Source organism: Ranitomeya variabilis, chromosome 3 (assembly GCF_051348905.1).
Source record: "Ranitomeya variabilis isolate aRanVar5 chromosome 3, aRanVar5.hap1, whole genome shotgun sequence".
NCBI lineage: Eukaryota > Metazoa > Chordata > Amphibia > Anura > Dendrobatidae > Ranitomeya > Ranitomeya variabilis.
In genome coordinates, this window is record NC_135234.1 from 770,161,914 (window position 1) to 770,187,584 (window position 25,671).

Genomic DNA, 25,671 nt, shown 5'->3' on the forward strand with positions numbered 1-25,671 from the left:
GGACGGGGAGTGGTACTTGAGCCCGGGGGGGGGGGAGGTAGCTTTGCCCCCCCCGTGGCTACGATCGCTCTGATTGGCTGTTGAAATTGACGTTTCACTTTCAATCAGAACAATCGTAATATTTCACCAATGAAAATTGGTGAAATATAACAATCCAGCCATGGCCGATGCGGCAATATCATCGGCCATGGCTGGAGACCACGATCCCCACCGATCTCCTCCCCTCCGTCCTCAGTCATGTCCTCCTGTCCACTTCCCCCGCGCTCTGATCCCACCCCCCCATACTTACCGACCTCCGGTGTCCCTCCGTCTTCTGCATGGGCGCCGCCATCTTCCAAAATGCCAGCCAGCAGATTCGTTCATTCATTTTGATCACTGTGATAGATCATATCACAGTGATCAAAATAAAAAAATAGTAAATAACCCCCCCCCCCCTTATCACTCCCATAGGTAGGGAACATAATAAAATAAAGAAAATATATATAACGGAAACCCGCATTGCTGATTCGTTGCGTCCGGCCACGACCAATTAGTGACTTGCTAAGTCATCTGGGTAATTTCGCAATGCATCACTGGGAACGGAAGCTGGCGGCAACGTCGTACGCATCGGGACATCTTTGGTGGACGCCGGAGGGCGAGTATATAACTATTTTTTTATTTTAATTTTTTTTTCCAGGGATATGGTGCCCACACTGCTATATACTACGTGACCTGTTATATACTACGTGGGCTATGCTATATATTACGTGGGCTATGCTATATACTACGTGGCCTGTGTTATATACCGTGTGGCCTGTGCTATATACCACGTGGCCTGTGCTATATACCACGTGGCCTGTGCTATATACCACGTGGCCTGTGCTATATACCACGTGGCCTGTGCTATATACCACGTGGCCTGTGCTATATACCACGTGGCCTGTGCTATATACTACGTGGCCTGTGCTATATACTACGTGGCCTGTGCTATATTCTGCATGGGCTGTGCAATATACTGAGTGGACTGTGCTATATACTATGTGGCTTTGCTAAGCGTGACGTACATACAGTCATGGCCAAAAGTATTGACACCCCTGCAATTCTGTCGGATAATACTCAGTTTCTTCCTGAAAATGATTGCAAACACAAATTCTTTGTTATTATCTTCGTTTAATTTGTCTTAAATGAAAAAACACAAAAAGAATTGTCCTAAAGCCAAATTGGATATAATTCCACACCAAACATAAAAAAGGGGGTGGACAAAAGTATTGGCACTGTCAGAAAAATCATGTGATGCTTCTCTAATTAGTGTAATTAACAGCACCTGTAACTTACCTGTGGCACCTAACAGGTGTTGGCAATAACTAAATCACACTTGCAGCCAGCTGACATGGATTAAAGTTGACTCATCCGCTGTCCTGTGCCCTTGTGTGTACCACATTGAGCATGGAGAAAAGAAAGACCAAAGAACTGTCTGAGGACTTGAGAAACCAAATTGTGAGGAAGCATGAGCAATCTCAAGGGTACCAGTCCATCTCCAAAGACCTGAATGTTCCTGTGTCTACCGTGCGCAGTGTCATCAAGAAGTGTAAAGCCCATGGCAGTGTGGCTAACCTCCCTAGATGTGGACGGAAAAGAAAAATTGACAAGAGATTTCAACGCAAGATTGTGCGGATGTTGGATGAAGAACCTCGACTAACATCCAAAGAAGTACAAGCTGCCCTGCAGTCCGAGGGTACAACAGTGTCAACCCGTACTATCCGTCGGCGTCTGAATGAAAAGGGACTGTATGGTAGGAGACCCAGGAAGACCCCACTTCTTACCCCGAGACATAAAAAAGACAGGCTGGAGTTTGCCAAAACTTACCTGAAAAAGCCTAAAACGTTTTGGAAGAATGTTCTCTGGTCAGATGAGACAAAAGTAAAGCTTTTTGGGCAAAGGCATCAACATAGAGTTTACAGGAGAAAAAAAAGAGGCATTCAAAGAAAAGAACACGGTCCCTACAGTCAAACATGGTGGAGGTTCCCTGATGTTTTGGGGTTGCTTTGCTGCCTCTGGCACGGGACTGCTTGACCGTGTGCATGGCATTATGAAGTCTGAAGACTACCAACAAATTTTGCAGCATAATGTAGGGCCCAGTGTGAGAAAGCTGGGTCTCCCTCAGAGGTCATGGGTCTTCCAGCCGGACAATGACCCAAAACACACTTCAAAAAGCACTAGAAAATGGTTTGAGAGAAAGCACGGGAGACTTCTAAGGTGGCCAGCAATGAATCCAGACCTGAATCCCATAGAACACCTGTGGAGAGATCTAAAAATGGCAGTTTGGAGAAGGCGCCCTTCAAATATCAGGGACCTGGAGCAGTTTGCCAAAGAAGAATGGTCTAAAATTCCAGCAGAGCATTGTAAGAAACTCATTGATGGTTACTGGAAGCGGTTGGTCGCAGTTATTTTGGCTAAAGGTTGTGCAACCAAGTATTAGGCTGAGGGGGCCAATACTTTTGTCTGGCCCATTTTTGGAGTTTTGTGTGAAATGATCAATGTTTTGCTTCATTCTCTTTTGTGTTTTTTCATTTAAGACAAATTAAATGGAGATAATAATAACAAAGAATTTGTGTTTGCAATCATTTTCAGGAAGAAACTGAGTATTATTTGACAGAATTGCAGGGGTGTGAATACTTTTGGCCATGACTGTATGTACATATTCTAGAATACCCGTTGTGTTAGAATCGGGCCACCATCTAGTATATAAAAGCCTCAGCCCTCGTGGCCGCACTCCTGTGACAGTCGGACGTTTTGCTTATTTTCTCTTTTTTATATATATTGGGGAAAAACTCTGCAGTTTCAGAAAGGAGCCAGAGTGGCAGAGGCAGGCAGTGAGCGGAGACGGACGACAGATCGCAAAATGCTTCTTCCTTTTATTGTTTATAGTGAACTGTAGACGGAGCGAAGCGTCGCACACACACGGCTGAGCCGCTCATCTCTTGCGGAATTATTTCACCCATTTAACGATGTACAATAACAAAAGAATTCCATCAAATAAATAAAAAGATAAAGGACAGGAAAAAAAAAATAGAAAGAAAAAAAAGCTTTGGGGTTTTCTATGGAGCGTGCGGCTCTGGCCGAGTACTGACGTCCTATCCGCTAACATCTATAGGTGGCGCTGTGCCGAGCGGTCTACTGACGACACAGAGTGGACGTATGAAGGGTTAATGATAGACTATATATGTTGTGTTTGGTGTTGCAGCACAGTCCCATACACTTGAGTATGCAGAGCTGCAATACCGGACACAACCTGCATCCAGGAGTGGCGCTGTTTCTGGACAGTAGGTTTTTGAATCCTGCACAACCCCTTTAAGGCTGGGGCGGCTTGCAGATTATGTCCCAATTTTACCAGCAATCGTGGGCGGAGCCAGAACTTTAAAGGGGCCATCATTAAAAGTCCTCGAGTCGTCCTCTCTAGGACAGATGGGCGCTGGCCGCAGTTTTAGGTCCCCAGCTAGAAAACAGACTACAGAGGCGGCTCTTATAATTGAGGGTGATGACCCCCTGGGTGTCGGCCATATTGATTGTGGCAGAGCCGGTGTAACAAAAAAAAAAAAAAAAGCGGGAGCCTTTCTGCTGGAATGGATGGAAGCTTGGAGGAGGATGATGGGTGTGAATAGTGGGAGTGGTGTGTGAATAGTGGGAGTCGTGTGTGAATAGTGGGAGTCGTGTGTGCATGGTGGGCTCAGTGGTGCAGAGGGCGGGTGGGTGATACTGTGCCCAGAGAAGCCGTCATCTGGTTTGGGTCTAATTCAGCATTTGGGGGGACTCTATAGATATTGGGATTGTCCGGAACTCACAATTTCGTCTTTATATTCCAGTTACACCGAAAGCTGCAGCCACAAGTGGCAGCACTCTGCTGGAGGGAGGCAATCCGGGATATGCCCAGAGTTAGGACTACCAGGGTGCAATGCACTCAAGGTTACCCCCCCCCCCCTGTATTCCTAGATACACTCCCGCCATGCAGAATTGTGATTGCAGCTTGGGAGGTGACTAGAGTACAGCAAGAGTAACAGTGGAATCGCAGATGCAAGGCATATAAGCCAAGATAAGAGCGGTATTACGAGTGCAGCTCTGAATGTGGTCGGGGTGTAACAAACAGCATGGACCGGCACAATTGAGAATGCAGCTTTGGATGTGACTGGAGCAGACGACCTGTAAAGCAGCTGATGCTTAATTAGAGGGGTTACCCGATAAGGAATCTACCAGATAAGCGGCGATATCTCACAGATCCACGTCCCCCGGGCTCTGAGGCGAGCGGGATAGAGCCCTGGTATAGCGCCCCTCGGAGGTGGGGAGACGTTCCTGCAGGGTGGGGTCGGCTCGGCGGTATCCCTCTCAGCGTAGACATGTGGCGGCGCCATCCTATTTCATCTTCTTCTCAGATGACAGACTGTCGTGGAGTTTGGAGACTTCGGGCTCGAACAAGTCCATGACTAACGTGCCGCTCTCATCGAAGAACTTGGCTATGGATCTGGTGAACTCGGCGTCACGCTGCTGCTTGCTCCGGCCGCTGATGAAGGTGACCTTCAGGGTGTACTTATCATCGAACCTGGCGGAAAGAGCGAGATGTCAGGAAAGTGGGGGAGAAAGCCCGCGAGTCCCGCCTCCATCCCAGAGACAAAGCCCGCGAGTCTCCCGCCTCCATCCCGGAGACAAAGCCCGCAAGTCACCCGCCTCCATCCCGGAAACAAAGCCCGCGAGTCACCCGCCTCCATCCCGGAAACAAAGCCCGCGAGTCCCGCCTCCATCCCAGAGACATAGCCCGCGAGTCACCCGCCTCCATCCCAAAGACAAAGCCCGCGAGTCACCCGCCTCCATCCCGGAAACAAAGCCCGCGAGTCCCGCCTCCATCCCAGAGACAAAGCCCGCGAGTCACCCGCCTCCATCCCAAAGACAAAGCCCGCGAGTCACCCGCCTCCATCCCGGAAACAAAGCCCGCGAGTCCCGCCTCCATCCCAGAGACAAAGCCCGCGAGTCCCGCCTCCATCCCAGAGACATAGCCCGCGAGTCACCCGCCTCCATCCCAAAGACAAAGCCCGCGAGTCACCCGCCTCCATCCCGGAGACAAAGCCCGCAAGTCACCCGCCTCCATCCCGGAAACAAAGCCCGCGAGTCCCGCCTCCATCCCAGAGACAAAGCCCGCAAGTCACCCGCCTCCATCCCAGAGACAAAGCCCGCAAGTCACCCGCCTCCATCCCAGAGACAAAGCCCGCGAGTCCCTCCTCCATCCCAGAGACAAAGCCCGCGAGTCTCCCGCCTCCATCCCAGAGACAAAGCCCGCGAGTCTCCCGCCTCCATCCCAGAGACAAAGCCCGCGAGTCACCCGCCTCCATCCCGGAGACAAAGCCCGCGAGTCACCCGCCTCCATCCCAGAGACAAAGCCCGCGAGTCACCCGCCTCCATCCCAGAGACAAAGCCCGCGAGTCACCCGCCTCCATCCCAGAGACAAAGCCCGCGAGTCACCCGTCTCCATCCCAGAGACAAAGCCCGCGAGTCACCCGCCTCCATCCCAGAGACAAAGCCCGCGAGTCTCCCGCCTCCATCCCGGAAACAAAGCCCGCGAGTCCCGCCTCCATCCCAGAGACAAAGCCCGCGAGTCACCCGCCTCCATCCCAGAGACAAAGCCCGCGAGTCACCCGCCTCCATCCCAGAGACAAAGCCCGCGAGTCACCCGCCTCCATCCCAGAGACAAAGCCCGCGAGTCACCCGCCTCCATCCCAGAGACAAAGCCCGCGAGTCACCCGCCTCCATCCCAGAGACAAAGCCCGCGCGTCACCCGTCTCCATCCCAGAGACAAAGCCCGCGAGTCACCCGCCTCCATCCCAGAGACAAAGCCCGCGAGTCTCCCGCCTCCATCCCGGAAACAAAGCCCGCGAGTCCCGCCTCCATCCCAGAGACAAAGCCCGCGAGTCACCCGCCTCCATCCCAGAGAAAAAGCCCGCGAGTCACCCGCCTCCATCCCAGAGACAAAGCCCGCGAGTCACCCGCCTCCATCCCGGAGACAAAGCCCGCAAGTCACCCGCCTCCATCCCGGAAACAAAGTCCGCGAGTCACCCGCCTCAATCCCAGAGACAAAGCCCGCGAGTCACCCGCCTCCATCCCAGAGACAAAGCCCGCGAGTCACCCGCCTCCATCCCAGAGACAAAGCCCGCGAGTCACCCGCCTCCATCCCGGAAACAAAGCCCGCGAGTCACCCGCCTCCATCCCAGAGACAAAGCCCGCGAGTCACCCGCCTCCATCCCAGAGACAAAGCCCGCGAGTCCCGCCTCCATCCCAGAGACAAAGCCCGCGAGTCACCCGCCTCCATCCCAGAGACAAAGCCCGCGAGTCACCCGCCTCCATCCCAGAGACAAAGCCCGCGAGTCACCCGCCTCCATCCCAGAGACAAAGCCCGCGAGTCACCCGCCTCCATCCCAGAGACAAAGCCCGCGAGTCCCGCCTCCATCCCCCGGACAAAGCCCACGAGTCCCGCCTCCATCCCCTGGACAAAGCCCACGAGTCCCGCCTCCATCCCCTGGACAAAGCCCACGAGTCCCGCCTCCATCCCCTGGACAAAGCCCACGAGTCCCGGCTCCATCCCCTGGACAAAGCCCACGAGTCCTGCCTCCATCCCCCAAAGCCCACGAGTCCCGCCTCCATCCCAGACAAAGCCTGCAAGTCCAACACCCATCCCCCAGAGCAGCAAGTGGTGCTCCATCCCCAACACAAATCCTGCGAGTGCTGTCCCCAACCCCTCAAAGAACGCCAGTCCAGCCCCCTTCCCCTAGACAAAGACCATTGGTCCCGCCCAGATCGAGGTGAGTCCCACTCCCGTCCCAGACAAAGCCTGCGAATCCCACACCCATCCCCAGAGAAAGCCCGCCTGTCCAGCCCCAAACCCCCCAAAAATGCCAGTCCCACACCCAGCCCCCAAAGCCTGCCTGTCGTGCCTACAACCCGAAGACAAAAGCCCCCAACCCCTTCGAGTACCACCCCCCAAGTCCCACATCCAACACCTAGACAAAGCCGAAACTCCCACCCCAAATTCGTAGAAAGTCATCTAGTCACGCACCAAAGCCCAGAGTGCCACCCTCCAATCACTTACAGTACAAGCCTCCCCCACACAAAGCTTGTGTGTCCCACCCTAAACCCCGAGTGCAGCCCGCGAGCAACGCCGTAAATTGCAGTGAGTGCCACCAGTCTTGCCCCAGACAGCCCGCGAGTCCAGCTTCCAACCCACAGACATCTCAAGTTCAGTCTCTCCTCCAGAGAAAGCGACACAAAACTGTGCACCCCCATGACCAGTGATAGAGGAAGCCACGAGTCCTGTTCCCCCTCTGATCGTGCACGCTTTGCTCCTTCTGCCGTCAGTCCTTATGATGAACGGTTATCACACCTGACAACTAGTGATACCCGGGAAGTGCAGGTGTCGGACGTCGCTCCTCACCTCTTCAGACTGGAGGACAGGTGCCAGATGTCATCCGGGTCCATTCCTGCCGGGTCTTTTCTGTGGGCGACCAGGAAAATGCTCTTCTCCTTGTATGAGGTATAAACGGTCAAGACGCCCATCATCAGGAAATAAGTGACCGAGGGTTAAGGAAAGCACGGACTACAAGTCCCAGCATAGGTTTACAAGTTCTGGATGGAAACCTGATTTGCCCTATTCACTGACAGCAAGCAGAGACCTCGAGAGTCAGGATTAATTACAACTTTATGGAAAGAACTTTAAGCAGTAAAGAGCTACGATGCCTCGTCCATTATCAGATCCCGGATTACTGTCAGTGAACGGAAACCTTCATCTCACACCCACAAGTCACCGGCGGCACAATGGGCACAAAGTATTCCAAGAGTCCAACCGAGCACGACAGAAAAAAGGATATGAGATCACGCAGAAGGCAAGAACGGGCTTAGATTCTGGGAAGGGATGAAGATAATCCCACACCAAGGCTACGATGGCGAACAGACAGGAGATGGTGCAGATGACGAGGCGGCCGTCAATCAGGCAGAAGTTCTCCACGTACTTGTACTTCTCCAGGAGAACCTGAGAGAGGAAGAGCACAAGATCCAGAAAAGGGAATTACACCTAGCGGGAATTCAATCTTCGGCCCCTCCAGACGGCGCACCAGGAGGCCGCCCCCTCCAGACGGCGCACCAGGAGGCCGCCCCCCCAGACGGCGCACCAGGAGGCCGCCCCCCCCAGACGGCGCACCAGGAGGCCGCCCCCCCCAGACGGCGCACCAGGAGGCCGCCCCCCCCAGACGGCGCACCAGGAGGCCGCCCCCCCCCAGACGGCGCACCAGGAGGCCGCCCCCCCCAGACGGCGCACCAGGAGGCCGCCCCCCCAGACGGCGCACCAGGAGGCCGCCCCTGCAGACCTCCACAACATGGAGTCTGGACTCTGGAATTGATGAAAGTGGCCTAAATAAAGGCTGTTACCATCGGTCGTGCCATCTATCTATATAATCGTCTAAGGGGTACTTCCGTCTTTCTGTCTAACGGAAATCCTGCGTCACTGACAGGCTTAGTCTGGCCGCAAAATTGGCCCCTCCCTACTGCCCTCCAGCGTGTCGCCCCATCCCGGACCAACATTTTACTATTAATGCTGCCTATGCAACATCAATAGTAAAAAACATAATGTTAAAAATAATTTTAAAAAAAATTAAAAATTGTGCTCTTCTCACCTTCCGCCGTCCACAGATGCACGCGATGCTGCCGCCAGCTTCCGTTCCCAGTGATGCATTGAGAAATTACCCAGATGACTTAGCGAGGGTGAGTATATAACTATTTTTAATTTTTTATTTTTTTTTTTAACAGGGATACGGTGCGTGGGCTGTGCTATACCCTGCGTGGGCTGTGCTATACCCTGCGTGGGCTGTGCTATACCCTGCGTGGGCTGTGCTATACCCTGCGTGGGCTGTGCTATACCCTGCGTGGGCTGTGCTATACCCTGCGTGGGCTGTGCTATACCCTGCGTGGGCTGTGCTATACCCTGCGTGGGCTGTGCTATACCCTGCGTGGGCTGTGCTATACCCTGCGTGGGCTGTGCTATACCCTGCGTGGGCTGTGCTATACACTGCGTGGGCTGTGCTATACACTGCGTGGGCTGTGCTATACACTGCGTGGGCTGTGCTAAGCGCGATGTACATACATATTCTACAATACCAGATGCGTTAGAATCGGATATATATATATATATATATATATATATATATATATATATATATATATATATATATATATATATATATATATATATATATATATATATATATATATATATATACACACATATATATACACACATATATACATATACACACACACGAAGGAAAGTAACGGATTTGTGCCATCCATGGCTCCAAACACAATGATATTATAACACCTGGGGCTCCTCTACCGCCAGAGGCCAGGGCTTCTCTTGTCCACAGTGGGCAGTATTATAGTAGCTATATTCTTGTACATAGGAGCAGTATTATAGTAGTTATATTCTTGTACATAGGAGCAGTATTATAGTAGTTATATTCTTGTACATAGGAGCAGTATTATAGTAGTTATATTCTTGTACATAGGAGCAGTATTATAGTAGCTATATTCTTGTATATAGGGGTAGTATTATAGTAGTTATATTCTTGTACATGGGGGCAGTATTATAGTAGTTATATTCTTGTACATAGGGGCAGTATTATAGTAGTTATATTCTTGTATATAGGGGCAGTATTATAGTAGTTATATTCCTGTACATAGGGGCAGTATTATAGTAGCTATATTCCTGTACATAGGGGCAGTATTATAATAGTTACCGTATATTCTTGTACATAGGAGCAGTATTATAGTAGTTATATTATTGTACATAGAGGCAGTATTATAGTAGTTATATTCTTGTACATAGGAGCAGTATTATAGTAGTTATATTCTTGTACATAGGGAGCAGTATTATAGTAGTTATATTCTTGTACATAGGGGCAGTATTATAGTAGTTATATTCTTGTATATAGGAGCAGTATTATAGTAGTTATATTCTTGTACATAGGGGCAGTATTATAGTAGTTATATTCTTGTACATAGGGGCAGTATTATAGTAGTTATATTCTTGTACATAGGGGCAGTATTATGGTTGTTTTTGTGTGTGTGTTTCAGATCCTTGTTACCTTTTTGGCGGCATCATCCAGAGAGTTCTTCACAGCGGACCCGTCCCACTTGTCAACTTTTACTGGCTTGTCATCAATTTTCCACTGCAAAAACAAACAGAATCATGACGTGATGAATAGGAGCGGTGATTGTTACATAGGACTGCTGCCTCTTATTGAGCTTGTAATGCAGGATTTATGTGAACAAGCCTCCATCATGTACCAGGGGGCAATCTTTACCCGCTTTATCGCTCAGGCCCTCGCGCTTTCCTGTGGATGATTCCACGTTCCCCTCCCACGACTATCGCTGCTGTAGCAGTTGTGACTGAGGAGACAATAGTCTATGAGATATATCTATGGGGTTGTGTGATTTGGGCAGAGAAAAATCACCAGCCCTGAGACGGACGTCTGCCATGACAGCAATGAGCGCCTCAGGTCCATATAAAGGGGACGTCCACCTTCTAGAGTAAAACTTAAAGGGATCTTCCTTCATCCAAGATCACAGCGTCTCGCTTTATGTTGGGAGTCCCGGCTGTTAGGGTACCGTCTCACATAACGATTTACCAACGATCACGACCAGCGATACGACCTGGCCGTGATCGTTGGAAAGTCGTTGTGTGGTCGCTGGGGAGCTGTCACACAGACCGCTCTCCAGCGACCAACGATGCCGAAGGCCCCGGGTAACCAGGGTAAACATCGGGTTACTAAGCGCAGGGCCGTGCTTAGTAACCTGATGTTTACCCTGGTTACCAGCGTAAAAGTAAAAAAAAACAAACCGTACATACTCACATTCCGGTGTCCGTCAGGTCCCTCGCAGTCTGCTTCCCGCTCTGACTGAGTGCCGCCGTAAAGTGAAAGCAGATCACAGCGGCGACGTCACCGCTGTGCTCTGCTCCGGCCGGCAGTCAGTCAGAGCGGGAAGCAGACGGCAAGGGACCTGAAGGACACCGGAATGTGAGTATGTACGGTTTTTTTTTTTTTTACTTTTACGCTGGTAACCATGGTAAACATCGGGTTACTAAGCGCGGCCCTGCGCTTAGTAACCCGATGTTTACCCTGGTTACAAGCGAACGCATCGCTGGATCGCTGTCACACACAACGATCCAGCGATGACAGCGGGAGATCCAGCGACGAAAGAAAGTTCCAAACGATCTGCTACGACGTACGATTCTCAGCAGGATCCCTGATCGCTGCTGCGTGTCAGACGGATCGTACCGTCGTAGCGACAAAAGTGCCACTGTGAGACGTTACCCTTAGGCCGGGTGCAGACGATCCGGAGCTGGCAGCACTATGGACGCAGCACACGTCCGCTGTGACACAAGCGCTGCCGGCTGTTGAACGCGGGGGAATCTGCATGTCCACTTCTCACATTTCAGCATTTACTGACCGTCTGCAGCTCCCTCACAGATAGACTCGGTGTAACTAACATCTCTGCCACCAGTCGTGACTGCAGCGTCCCACAGACGGCACCTGCCACCGGCAGAAGGGATCAGAGTCCGCTCCTTTCACTGCCTTTATAACCATTTAGAGGCTGCAGTCATACATGCCAGGCTTGTCGGTCTGTGCTCCTGCAGCCCCTGGAAGGCTCCTGTAACCACCATGTCGGCCCCCTGGGAGAATATCAATTAGAATTAAGTAATACAGTATATAGAGCAAACGATTATTCTAAAAAAAACATTCTCCAGGCGCTTCCATCGCCAACATGATCCTGGGGGCTGTAATCTGCGGATGCCGTCCGTGCCGGTCATTACGGTCCTCATGTGACCGTCGGCTCGTGTCCGGCAGTCATAGGAGGAGGTCGTTACCTCTATATGCAATCGGGCTGATGCTCCATGTACAGAACAAGCCATCGAACGATCGCAGCTTCAAGTCTCCTAAGGAGACTACTGAAACTAAGAAAAAGTCAAAGTTTTGTGAAAATAGGGAGAGAAAAAAATAAAAAAAAATGCATAAGTTTAAATTCTCTCCCCCCTAAAAAGTATATATAAAAATATACATTATTGGCAGAAATACCCGATCTACCAAAATAAAGAGTACATGAATCCAATCGGCAAACAGTGCAACCCGAAAAAAAAAAATCACAAAGCAAAAATTCAGGTGTTTTTGGCTGCAGCAATACTGCAATACCAGGTGATTAAGGCTATGTGCCCACGTTGCGGATTCGCATGCAGATTTTTCCTCACCGTTTTTGCAAAATCTGCAGGTAAAATACACTACGTTTAACCTGCGGAATTACAGTGGAATTTCTGAGGTTTTTGTGCGGATTCCACCTGCGGATTCCTATTGTGGAGCAGGTATAAACTGCTGCGGAATCTGCACAAAGAATTGACATGCTGCGGAATAAACAACGCTACGTTTCCGCGCGGTATTTTCCTCAGCATGTGCACTGCGGATTTTGTTTTCCATACATTTACATGGTTCTGTAAACTTAGGGAAAAATTTCTGCAGATCCGCACATTGCCTAACAGATCGTACATACACCAAGGTGGCATCCATAAAAACATCAGCTCCGGTGCAAAACATAACCCTCGTCACGTGATCGGGAGTCATCGATGCGTCGGCATGACAACCAGAGGTCTCCTTGAGACCTCTATGGTTGTTCATGCCAGATTGATGGGAGCGCCACCCTGTGGTCGGCGCTCATAGCAACTCAGTAACAGGAGCGATCTATGCATCACTCCTATGTAGCAGAGCCCCCATGGAGACTTATTGAAGCATACCAAAAAAATATATATATATTTATTATTTATTTTTTTTAAATATATATATATATATATATATATATATATATATATATATATATATATATATACTCAAATCACTCCCCTTTTCTCCATTCAAAATACAATAATTAAAAATAAAAATCAAACAGATATATTTGGTATTGCAGCATTCAGAATCGCCCGATATGAAAAAAAAAAGGATTAACCTGATCACTAAATGGTGTAGGGATAATTAAAAAAAGTAAAAATGCCAGAATTACGGGTTTTTTTTTTGTCGCTGCGACATTGCATTAAAATGCAATAATGGGCGATCAAAATGACGTATCTGCACCAAAATGGTATCATTAAAAACGCCAGCTCGGTGTGCAAAAAATAAGCCATCACCCAACCCCAGATCACGAAACATGGAGACGCTACGGGTAACGGAAAATGGCACAATTTTTTTTGCAACGTTTGACATTTTTTGTCACCACTTAGATAAAAAATAACCCAGACATGTTTGGTGTCTATGAACTCGTAATAAGTTGCAAGTGACTGGCATGCTCCAGAAGTGTTGTGATGCAAAATGGGGATTTATTTTACATACAGTACAAACGTTTCGGTCGATACTGGACCTTCATCAGTGTGCTAATTCCCCAGTATGCTTGAAGGAGCCCCGAGAGATAAATATAGATTGCATCAATAGAAAAGGCCTGAAGATGTATGGGCCACAGGTAGTGGAAACTGTCCGCCCACTGTAACAGGAGACACGCGGTGTCCACCGCTTGCACTGCCAGTTTCCACTACCTGTGGCCCATACATCTTCAGGCCTTTTCTATTGATGCAATCTATATTTATCTCTCGGGGCTCCTTCAAGCATACTGGGGAATTAGCACACTGATGAAGGTCCAGTATCGACCGAAACGTTTGTACTGTATGTAAAATAAACCCCCATTTTGCATCACAACACTTCTGGAGTGTGCCAGTCACTTGCAACTTATACACTAAGGTTTGGGAACCTATGACCGTGCACCTCCTCCTTCAGGCTGTGCTGAACATTTTCTATACAACAGTTATGAACTCGTACTGACCTGAAGAATCATAATGGCAGGTCAGTTTTAGCATTTAGTGAACCTAGCAAAAAAGCCAAACAAAAAAACAAGTATGGGATTGCAGTTTTTTTGCAATTTCACCGCACTTGGAATTTTTTTCCCATTTTTTAGTACACGTCATGGTAAAACTAAATGATGTCGTTCAAAAGTACAACTCGTCCCGCAAAAAATAAGCCCTCACATGGCCAAATTGATGGAAAAATAAAAGAGTTATGGCTCTGGGAAGGAGGGGAGCGAAAAACAAAAACGCAAAACCAAAGAAAGCTCCGGGGATTAATGGTAGGTGAGTTATAACATTTAGGGATCATGGAAAATAAAAAAAAAAATAATAATAAAAATTGTGGAATCGCACGTTTTTTTTTTAAATTTCATCACACTAGGAAATGTCCCCACTTTCCTGCACATTCTATGGTAAAATCAATGGGGGCCAAAGCCTTGTACAGCGAAGGCTTCTCACAGCAGAGGGTCTGGCACAGTTGGGTCTGGTCCAGCTGTACCCGGCGAGGCCAGGGCAGCAGCTTCCACCATCAGTGTGCACGGACAGGACCCCCTAATGATGGGGACCCCCGCCATACTGCTGGGCACCCCTCATTGCATCCCATAACCAGTGGATAAGGGGTTAAGCCCCCGTCATGTGACTGACAGCCCCTCCTCTGAGGAATAACCAAGCCTAATCTCGGGGGGTCTCTCAGTGTCACCCTCCATAAAACACCCGACCCCCCATTACTTTCTCCAGGAGCCCGTTCTTGCCGCCTCTCGCCGCCATCTTGTCTCATCCCTCTGTGTTTTGACCTGGCAGCCGCTGATTGGTCGCTATCGGGTCTTCCGGTCACGCCCCTTATTCTTTCCTCCTCTCGGAAGCTAGAGGGTTACGAGGGAAGGGCGTGATGACGTCATAGGCCGTAAAGCATGAAGGTTGTCGGGAGTTGTAGTTCCGGGTAGTTATTGGTAACTTGAGAGCGTCTCTTGTTGCTAGGAGACAAGGAAATGGGATACCGGGGCCCCGGGAGCGGCGTGAGGGGAGATCGGACGTGTCGGCTGCGGACAGAGGTAGCGGAGGAGAGCGCCTGTATCACACCTGTCCTGGCTGGTGTGAGTGTTTCCTGCAGTCACAGAATATCTGTTACTTCTCAGTGTCTTCGTCCCCTCTGTGGGCTCAGCACAGCATGGCCGCCGCTTCTCTCTACGTCTCCGGTAACTTCCCGGCCAGGAGTCTGCTCCGAGCAAGTAATGGAGGTAAATCCGCGCCGTCCGGGAAGTTTAGAAACGTTTTTACACCTTTTCTCGTGTCCAATTGTTTCCTCGTTTCCGTTATATTGTACTAGATGGTGGCCTGATTATAACGCATCGGGTATTGTAGAATATGTATAGTAGTATATAACACAGCCCACATAGTATATAGCACAGCCCACATAGTATATAGCACAGCCCACATAGTATATAGCACAGCCCACGTAGTATATAACACAGCCCACATAGTATATAACACAACCCACGTACTATATAACACAGCCCACGTACTATATAACACAGCCCACATAGTATATAACACAACCCACGTACTATATAACACAGCCCACATAGTATATAGCACAGCCCACGTAGTATATAACACAGCCCACGTAGTATATAGCACAGCCCACGTAGTATATAGCACAGCCCACGTAGTATATAACACAGCCCATGTAGTATATAGCACAGCCCACGTAGTATATAACACAGCCCACGTACTATATAACACAGCCCACATAGTATATAGCACAGCCCACGTAGTATATAGCACAGCCACGTAGTATATAACACAGCCACGTAGTATATAGCACAGCCCACATAGTATATAGCACAGCCCACGTAGTATATAGCACAGCCACGTAGTATATAACACAGCCACGTAGTATATAACACAGCCCACGTAGTATATAGCACAGCCCACGTAGTATATAGCACAGCCCACGTACTATATAACACAGCCCACATAGTATATAGCACAGCCCACGTAGTATATAGCACAGCCACGTAGTATATAACACAGCCACGTAGTATATAGCACAGCCCACGTAGTATATAGCACAGCCCACGTAGTATATAGCACAGCCCACGTACTATATAACACAGCCCACATAGTATATAGCACAGCCCACGTAGTATATAACACAGCCCACGTACTATATAACACAGCCCACGTACTATATAACACAGCCCACGTAGTATATAGCACAGTCCACGTAGTATATAGCACAGCCCACGTAGTATATAGCACAGCCACGTAGTATATAACACAGCCCACGTACTATATAACACAGCCCACGTACTATATAACACAGCCCACATAGTATATAGCACAGCCCACGTAGTATATAGCACAGCCACGTAGTATATAACACAGCCCACGTACTATATAACACAGCCCACGTACTATATAACACAGCCCACGTAGTATATAGCACAGTCCACGTAGTATATAGCACAGCCCACGTAGTATATAGCACAGCCACGTAGTATATAACACAGCCCACGTACTATATAACACAGCCCACGTACTATATAACACAGCCCACGTAGTATATAGCACAGCCCACGTAGTATATAGCACAGCCCACGTAGTATATAGCACAGCCACGTAGTATATAACACAGCCCACGTAGTATATAGCACAGCCCACGTAGTATATAGCACAGCCCACGTAGTATATAGCACAGCCCACGTACTATATAACACAGCCCACATAGTATATAGCACAGCCCACGTAGTATATAGCACAGCCCACGTAGTATATAGCACAGCCCACGTAGTATATAGCACAGCCACGTAGTATATAACACAGCCCACGTACTATATAACACAGCCCACGTACTATATAACACAGCCCACGTACTATATAACACAGCCCACGTAGTATATAGCACAGTCCACGTAGTATATAACACAGCCCACGTAGTATATAACACAGCCCACGTACTATATAACACAGCCCACGTACTATATAACACAGCCCACGTAGTATATAGCACAGCCCACGTAGTATATAGCACAGCCCACGTAGTATATAGCACAGCCACGTAGTATATAACACAGCCCACGTAGTATATAGCACAGCCCACGTAGTATATAGCACAGCCCACGTAGTATATAGCACAGCCCACGTACTATATAACACAGCCCACATAGTATATAGCACAGCCCACGTAGTATATAGCACAGCCACGTAGTATATAACACAGCCCACGTAGTATATAGCACAGCCCACGTAGTATATAGCAATGTGGGTATCATATCCCTGTTAAAAAAACAATTAAAATAAAAAATAGTTATATACTCACCTTCCGGCGGCCCCCGGATCCAGCCCAGGCCTTTAGCGATGCTCCTCGCGACGCTCCGTTCCCAGTAATGCCTTGCGGCAATAACCCGTGATGATATAGCAGTCTCGCGAGACCGTTACATGATCTCGGGGCATTGCCGCAATGCATTCTTGGGACCGGAGCGCCGCGAGGAGCGTGAAAGGCTACCGCCGGACGGTGAGAATGTAATGATTTTTGTTTTTTTAAATTATTTTTAATATTCTGTGTTTTTACTATTGATGCTGCATAGGCAGCATCAATAGTAAAAAGTGAAGCGTTGTTTAATCCCGCCCCAATATCGCTGATTGGTCCCGGCTGGCCGCGACCAATCAGAGACCCAGGATTTCTGCTACAGACAGACGGAAGTTAGAAACAGTTGGAAGTAGACCTTAGGCAATTATCTATATATATAATTGTCTAAGGGGTACTTCCGTCTTTCTGTCGGCAACTTCCGTCACGGATATTCATTCGCTGATTGGTCTCGCCAGCTGCCTGTCATGGCTGCCACGACCAATCAGCGACGGGCACAGTCCGATTAGTCCCTCCCTACTCCCCTGCAGTCACAGTCACTGCCCGGCGCCGGCTCCATACTCCTCTGGTCACCGTTCACACAGGGTTAATGCCAGCGGTAACGGATCGTGTAATGCCACGGGTAACTCACTCCGTTACCGCCGCTATTAACCCTGTGTGACCAAGTTTTTACTATTGAGGCAGCCTATGCAGCGTCAATAGTAAAAGGATCTAATGTTAAAAATAATGTAAAAAAATAACAAATCATTATATACTCACCTTCCGCCGCTCCGGTGACCGGTCCGTGCAAGCGGCAGGTTTCGGTGCTAAGGTTGGTGTGCGACAAGGACCTGCCATGTCATGTAACCGCGACGTCATCACACCCTGGGACCGGAAGCTGCCGCCTGCACCGCACACAGGCGACAGAACTGCAAGGGGCCCTCGGAAGGTGAGTATATGTTTATTTTTTATTTTTTAACCTGTGACATACGTGTCTGGGCAATATACTACGTGGCTCTGTGCTGTATACTTCGTCACTGGGCAATATACTATGTGGGCTGTGCAATATACTGCGTGGCTCTGTTCTGTATACTACGTGACTGGGCAATATATTACGTGACTGGGCAATATACTGTTGAGGGAGGATTTAAAGTGATCCTTCACGGTTAACCCAGTGATTTCCAAATTAATATATAAGGTGTTGCCGGCAACTGAAAATGACCAGACGGAGACGTGTGTCTCTGTATGGGGGATCGAGCTGATCTCTGGCCCCCGTTTATTCTTTATGACTTTATCATAGTCATAGAAATCACACTTCAACCAATCAGCATAAGAACACGCTCACGGTTCTTAGCCTATAAAAATGCAGGAACAATCTGTGCGTCAAAGTTTTGTAGAACAATACACCCTCAGTCTCATGTTCTACCGAGGTTGCAACAATCAAGGTCTCATCAAAATCTCATAACAGCTGTAACCTTTAGCCTACTAACAAAATTTATATCAAAACAACAAAATGGAGTCGAAAAGCACAAAATGGAGATTCTTTCTTAATTTCTTCCTTCACATTCCCCCCTAGATAAATTTTGTTAATTAATGTCCAGCATCAGAGGTACTATCCCAAGCTATAAGCTCGAGGGATACTGGTCTTCACATGACTGGTGCCATGTTACCAGCCATGGCTGTTGCGGCGTACCCGTCCCCCCTGTATACTAGAATTTACGAATAACAATTATTGATAACAGTAGTGGGGATCTTTTGAAGATAGCCATGCGCTTGGCTTCAACATCTTCATCAGGTAACTTTGTGAAATCGGTGTAGAGAAGAGCAGGGGTGGCAACGCTTTTGGTTTCATCATTAGTTGTCTTAGTGCAGAATTTCCTAATACACACAGAAATACACCAAAAAAAAAACAAGTTTTAGTATTACATACATGACAAAGATAAAGGTGAATACTGGCAGCCATTTTAAATACAGTTATATCTGCAAGCATAGGAAAAACTTATTGTTTCACAGTATAAGAGTATAGCAGTACAAAAAGGTATAATGATATATATATATATTTTCACCTTGACAATTCCCCCTAAATACTAAGTTTTTCCCCTAAAGAAAGATCCTTCGAGACTGTCCATGTGATGGGAAAAGGGGAGGTGGATTTCTTCATCCAGACACCTCAGAAACTCTCCCCTAGCGAGAGGCCTCCAGGCAGCTGAACCCTTCACTAACCTCACATAGAGTTCTCCCACTGTCCCTAAACTAAATCTCTTAGCATCATCTGAAAATGGGGGGTTCTGTCTACTCTCTTGAGGGGGACATACTTAGGGATCTCCCCTGGATCAGTACCATCGTACTCTGGTGGGTCTACTTCTTAATTGAGGAGGGTGCCAGTCGGGATTGCTTTCACTAACTACCTAGGCCTGCCCAGGTGCACTTATACGTCCATCATATTGTCATTATTTGTCTGAAAAATGGGAAAGGTTGGTTCTCAGGGTCAGCCAATTGTTTTTGCATAGCTAGTCAGAGGGCCTCCAGGGATAATACTCCTGTATCTGTCTTACCCTACCTGATGTGGTTGGTTCTCTGGTGGTGGGGGCGACATGACATGCTGGTCTACAGCTCCTTCCCAAAAGGATTACTGTCAGCCTACTCCCAAAAGTTAATGTCTCCAGTATCCGCCAACCACAATCCTGTGTCAGCTTCTTATGTCACTACATGTGATCTTGTCTGGACAGGATTCAGTGTAATTCTCTTAGGTCGGGTTGCAGCACGGGTCATACAAGTGTTAGGGCCCAAATCCTCAACTATATCCTGAAAAGCATCACAGCTATAATTGACAAATCTTTGTTCACTGTAATATATATATATATTTGATCCATTCAACATTTTTATTAATCTGCACCTGTGGGATTATAGAAGCAAAGTCAGCATAAATCTGGTTCTGGGCTTTAAACTGGTCAGGCACCCCCCTTGGCACTCCAATAGCATCAATATATACTAGTGGATCTTCTTCATAACTCATGTGGAGCTGATCAAAACTTCTCCTCTTTCTGGTAGGTTCATCAGGTATCTTTGGATCCCAAGGTAAAATCTTGAACTGCATAGCTAGTTTAAGAAGGGTGCATTGGCCTATCCAGGCATTAGGCAACCTAGGACGGAGCTTACCATCTCCACATAACCAATAAATGTCGTACATATATTCTGTATGTTTGGTTAGCAAATCAGTATCTAGAGAACTGTTCTCTTTGCAGAAACTTGTCTTGAAGATCCCTACTGGTGTACCTGTGGTGTCGTGGGAATTATAGCAGGTGTAATTGTCAGCTAATACGGTTATTTCTCCTGGAACCTTTAGTCTAGGTTTCTCATGAATTAGTGGGACATAATCTGGGCAATCAGTGGACTTCAAACCTTTCAACAGATTCATGACACAGGCAGTGGTGTTGTCATCAGGGAAAAGCAATGCATGTGTGTAGAGATGTGTATTCGCAGCAGCACAAGCAATACATCCTACAGAGATATTCTGGACTCTTACATTGTATCTCACCCATTCTAACCATAGGTTTTTCCTTGGGGCTGTTTGTGTTTCTATGGAGAAAACCTCTTGCCAACTGAGACCTGGAATGGGGATCACTTCATTAACTACATTTTTCAAACGCTCACCTGGGCCTGTCTTAGCTGTACTGGTAACAGGGGCCATGGTTGGTCTGAAGCTAATATCCTGGAGCTGTATGTGGCCTAAATTCCCATGGTATCCACTACTAAATACATAATTATAATATCTTCCCAGTACAAATGTCTGCAGGTCAGCAGATTGGGGGCTTTCGAGATTTAGGAGGAGGGGGTGACAACTTTTACCCCATTTACAGCCCCTAAGTGGTTGCAGAAGGTCTGTTAGATGCATTCTCTCACTAAGACTCCTACCCGTCCCATCCTTGGGGAGCATGGCTTCGCTAGGTTTATATCCCCAATCATCTCCCGTATTCCAGGCAGCATCTGTCCAATAATAACAATTATTGTTGTCATTTCTGGTAACACACATATAAAACTGGATAGTTCCCTCTACAACCCGTTCAGTCTCGGGACACTTGACTTCATCACAGAAATCAAATCGCCAGATATTCACCAGGGCTGTCAGGTTTCCCCAGAGTATAGTGGGACCAGAATTCTTATTTACAATAGGGGCCGAAGAGGTAGGGGCGAGGATGGCCCTCAGTTCCAGGATCAAAAACAACAGCAACATTTCCCTTCAGTCACTACTGTGACTAAACACAGGTTCGGTCTCTTTTACAATGTGAGGCGTGGATCCAGGTGCTTTCCTTCAAGTTTTACTGCAGTGGGGGGTGACCAGGATCACTGTGTGGGGTCCTTCAAATCTCGGCTGGAGACAATCTCTGCACACAAACTTTCACATACACCAGGTCTCCTGGCACAAAGGGATGGTGTCCAGGAACCTTGTCTGGGTCTGGAAGAGAACTGAAGACAGTTAAATGCACTTTGGCAAGGTGTCCATGTAAGGCCTGCAAATAGCTAGTCAAGTCCTGGTACTTGGGCTACAACTGTTGTGGAAAGAAACATCCAAGATTGGGGCCCCTGCCAAACAGAATCTCATACGGTGACAGTGCTGTCTTCCTGTTTGGGGTATATCTTACTGAAAACAAAGCTAGAGGAAGGCATTCTGTCCATGGTTTACCAGTCTCTGCCATTGCCTTCTGGATTTTAAGCTTAAGAGTTCCATTTAGTCTCTCCACTCTTCCACTGCTCTGCGGATGGAGTATGCAATGCTTGACTTACCCCCAGTGCTGCCATTACCTCTGACATGATCTCTCCAGTAAAATGGGAACCCCGATCGCTTTCAATGACCTCAGGAACTCCATACCTGCATATGATCTCAGCCATCAGTTTCTTCACCGTTGTCTTAGCCGTAGCTTTGGCAACTGGGTAGGCTTCTGGCCAACCTGAAAATAAATCAATGCAGACCAACACATACTCATACGTCCCTACCCTGGGTAACTGAATATAATCATTCTGCAGTCTCTGGAATTGGTTAAAGGGCCGGGGAGTGTGTTTGGATGGAGTTTTCACTGTCCTACCCTGATTATGTGTGGCACATACCATGCAGCTCTGTACCTGCCTTTCTGCGCAGGTGGAAAACCCGGGGGCAATCCATTGTCTCTGTAGGGTGTCACACATGGCCGTCTTCGAGTGGTGCACATTCCCGTGCAGAACCTGTGCCGTCATTGGGTACAGTACCTGTGGTAGGCAGACCTTTTCACCCCTCCCCCATAGCCCAGTGACGGTATCAGAGCAAGCCCCTATCTTTTGCCACCTATTTTTCTCCTCCTTACTTGCCTGTTCTTGTAACCGGGCTAAGATGTCTTTCAACACAAGTGGAGATGGTGGGGTGTCCAGGTGATGTACTCTAGAGGCTACAGGAGTGCTTGCTGCTTTCTTGGCAGCCTGGTCTGCCAGTGCGTTACCCTTTTGTCCGTCCATCAGTGCCTTTGGTATGTGCCTTTACCTTTATGATGCCTGCTTGGGTGGGAAGCTGTAGTGCATTCATAAGTTGCTGGACTGCCTCAGCATGTTTAATGGGGTGGCCATTTGCTGTCAGGAAAGCCCTGGCTCTCCAGATAGGCCCATAATTGTGTGCAATGCCAAAAGCATACCTGGAATCAGTGTAGATATTTACAGTCTTACCTTCTGCTAGTTTGCTTGTGCAGACATATGAGCTGGCATTGACTCTGCCTTGATTACCTCATGTTCTGAGACCACAGCATATCTGGTACAGAAGCGTCCTTGGTCATCTTGGTGACGGGATCCATCTACAAAAAGCTCAAAATCAGCATTAGAATAGGCACACTAGAGACCAGCCGTTTCCTGAAACATCAATTCTAGACAATCATATGGTTTGGAAACCTAATCTTGTTCCTCTGGATCCATTCTAGAAAGAAAAAGAGTGTCCTTGCTCATGTCACCTACTCCTCCCCCCTTTGGATCCATAGGAACTAGGGGAAGAGTAGCGGGGTTCAGGACAGTGCACCTTTTTAAAGTCACATTAGTAGGCATGAGAATAGCACACTGAAATTGCAGCTGTCCAGCCATGGACATGTGGCTAGGTTGTAACTGGAAAGGGGAACTTGAGGGTAGCATCTGTCAGCAGGGGTGTGACAATTTCTCTGAAAGTGACCGGGCCAGCCATAGCGCCAACACTGCAAGTGAGAACTGGTGCGGCGGGGCTGGGGAGCAATACCTCCAGACATAGGGTTAAAAGAAATATTTGAGTAGGGGACTGAATTTGTATAAGGTGGGAGGGCTGGAGTTGGAATTTGCTGCTGGGCAGGCCACTGATAAGGAGCCAGCTGCATTCTTGTACCTGGGGTGGGGGCTGGAATTGGAGCAGAGACTGCTGCAGCTACAGGTTTAACCCTTAATCTTCCTGTTGATACAGAACGTGCTAAATTCTTTTGAAAACTTTTAATTACTTTTAATGCATCATCCGGAGTGGAAATCTCAATATCGGGTCTGACCGACATTATTGCCTCCTTCAATTCAGATTTAAGGTCGGACATTAAAGCTGCCACAAATAGGTGTGAATGGGCTTTATTATACAATGAGAATCCCAAATCTTTAAACACTACCATAAGACGCCCATAAAACTTCTCGGCAGTCTGCTCCTTGTCCTGTGTGACATCTGTGAGGGAGGTAGCTTGGTCTGCTAATCTATCTTGTGCCCAAACTTTTAAAGCATTACAGAATTGCGTTCTGGACAGCCTCAGTAAGTAACTGTTTGGACCTGGGAATGTTGGCAGGATTATACCGTGGCCCCACTGCATGTATTACATATTGACACGGCAGCTGTCCTGCTTCTACCTGGCCATAAGTTTGTATATATGAATTAGATTCTTCCTGTATCATGGGTCCACCTTTCTGTGAAATCACTGCAGCCAGTCCTCCAGCATAGCAGAACTGGTGCTGGCGGTGGCTGATAAGTGCCGTCAGCGTTTAGCAAGGGAAAGGTGGGGGCTCACCAAGTTTTGGCAACCCAGTATATATATTGGTGCTTTGGGATTGAGGGGCACAGAGCTTACAGTCGGGAGAAGAGGCTTGATTTCCTGGGGAGGGACCTTATCATCAAGCAGGGAGACCCCCTGTTCCAGATCATCATTTTTAATTGTTTGTCTTTCTGACACATTATTCATCAGAATTCACTTCCTCTGTTGATCCTCAATTTGCTATATATCAACCACTCAACTTGCTTTTACCAATCTTTCAATCACTTACAAATTTCCTTCTAAAACTAGACACTAGATTTCACTTTCAATTTTCCAGATTATATTTCTTTGTACTTCAAACAATATTGTCGCCTTAAACAAAACACAAATCTATCAGCGTGTACTACACTGAGAAAATAGAGACTCAAGAGCGCAGCCACATGCTGCTGCCCCTCCCTACTAGAACACAGAGATAGGAAAAATCACAACATTCCTCAGCACAGAAGAAAGCCATAACGCAGCTGTATGACTCCCCCCACCCATCGGATATTTTAGAGACAAACACAGAAACAGAATCACAGCAGTTCTTAGACTTAATTAATTTCTACAAAATCTTCATCGCACAATTCACATACCAGATTGAGAATATTTTCCCTGCATTCCTGACAGATTTCTTTTCCCTTCTTTGGGCTAACAATATCAAATTTTTATCACACAATTCAAAGTCTTCTTCTTCCACGGACTGATTCTCCTTTAAAGCGAAATACCCCTACTTAGTCGTGTATAGATACCAGAGCGGCCGCTTAGTCTATTCCACTGGGGTTTTTACCTGTCCCCCGCTGGGACAACCCAAAATCGCGGTACTCAGTGAAAGGAGGAGGGCATCGTCTCAAACTATCCCTCCGGACACCTCTGGATATACACATACTGTATACCTATATATTCCTGAGTTATGCATCCTACCCATCTTCGATCACCTCACCGCGCAAATCGTGGTACTCAGTGAAAGGAAGAGGGCGTCTCAGACTTTCCCTCCGGACACCTCTGGAAATACACATATATATCTATATATTCCTGAGTTACGCATCCTACCCAATCTTCGATCACCTCACCGCGCCTGATTCTAACAGTGATCAGGAATTCAGGATATTTTGACTATAAAGAGAATTACATCACTGGTCAATCCGGGGTGTCCGTCCCTTATGAGGTACGGTTCAAGCACTGGGCTTCCAACGGAACTACACCTCTATATGATTCCACCCAAGAATCATCCCACTCCGGGGACAAACCTCAGATCCTCTTTGCAGCAACAAACACAGGAAAACCACACCAAACGGTCAGTCTGAACAGTATAACTGCCAACTTACCGTGGTTGTTGTGGGGGATGATCAGTC

The 25,671-nt window shown here is 47.9% G+C and overlaps 2 protein-coding genes across 2 annotated transcripts in view; one reads left to right on the top strand and one right to left on the bottom strand.

Annotated features, from left to right (window-relative positions):
• Positions 1-2,868: 2,868 nt before the first annotated feature.
• On the bottom strand, positions 2,869-14,774 carry SPCS2 (signal peptidase complex subunit 2). Its single transcript, XM_077298825.1, has 5 exons — positions 14,672-14,774; positions 10,152-10,235; positions 7,884-8,044; positions 7,451-7,585; positions 2,869-4,573 (listed from the first exon to the last, which is right to left on the bottom strand). The coding sequence occupies exons 1-5, from the start codon at positions 14,708-14,710 to the stop codon at positions 4,387-4,389; spliced, it is 606 nt and encodes a 201-aa protein (XP_077154940.1). The 5' UTR covers positions 14,711-14,774; the 3' UTR covers positions 2,869-4,386.
• Positions 14,775-14,868: 94 nt separating this feature from the next.
• XRRA1 (X-ray radiation resistance associated 1) overlaps positions 14,869-25,671 on the top strand; it is a 56,117-nt gene continuing 45,314 nt past the window's right edge. The window contains exons 1-2 of the mRNA XM_077298824.1: positions 14,869-14,994; positions 15,079-15,180. Of these exons, the coding sequence (XP_077154939.1) occupies positions 15,111-15,180 (70 nt within the window). The 5' untranslated portion in view covers positions 14,869-14,994; positions 15,079-15,110. The remainder of the gene's footprint in view (positions 14,995-15,078; positions 15,181-25,671) is intronic.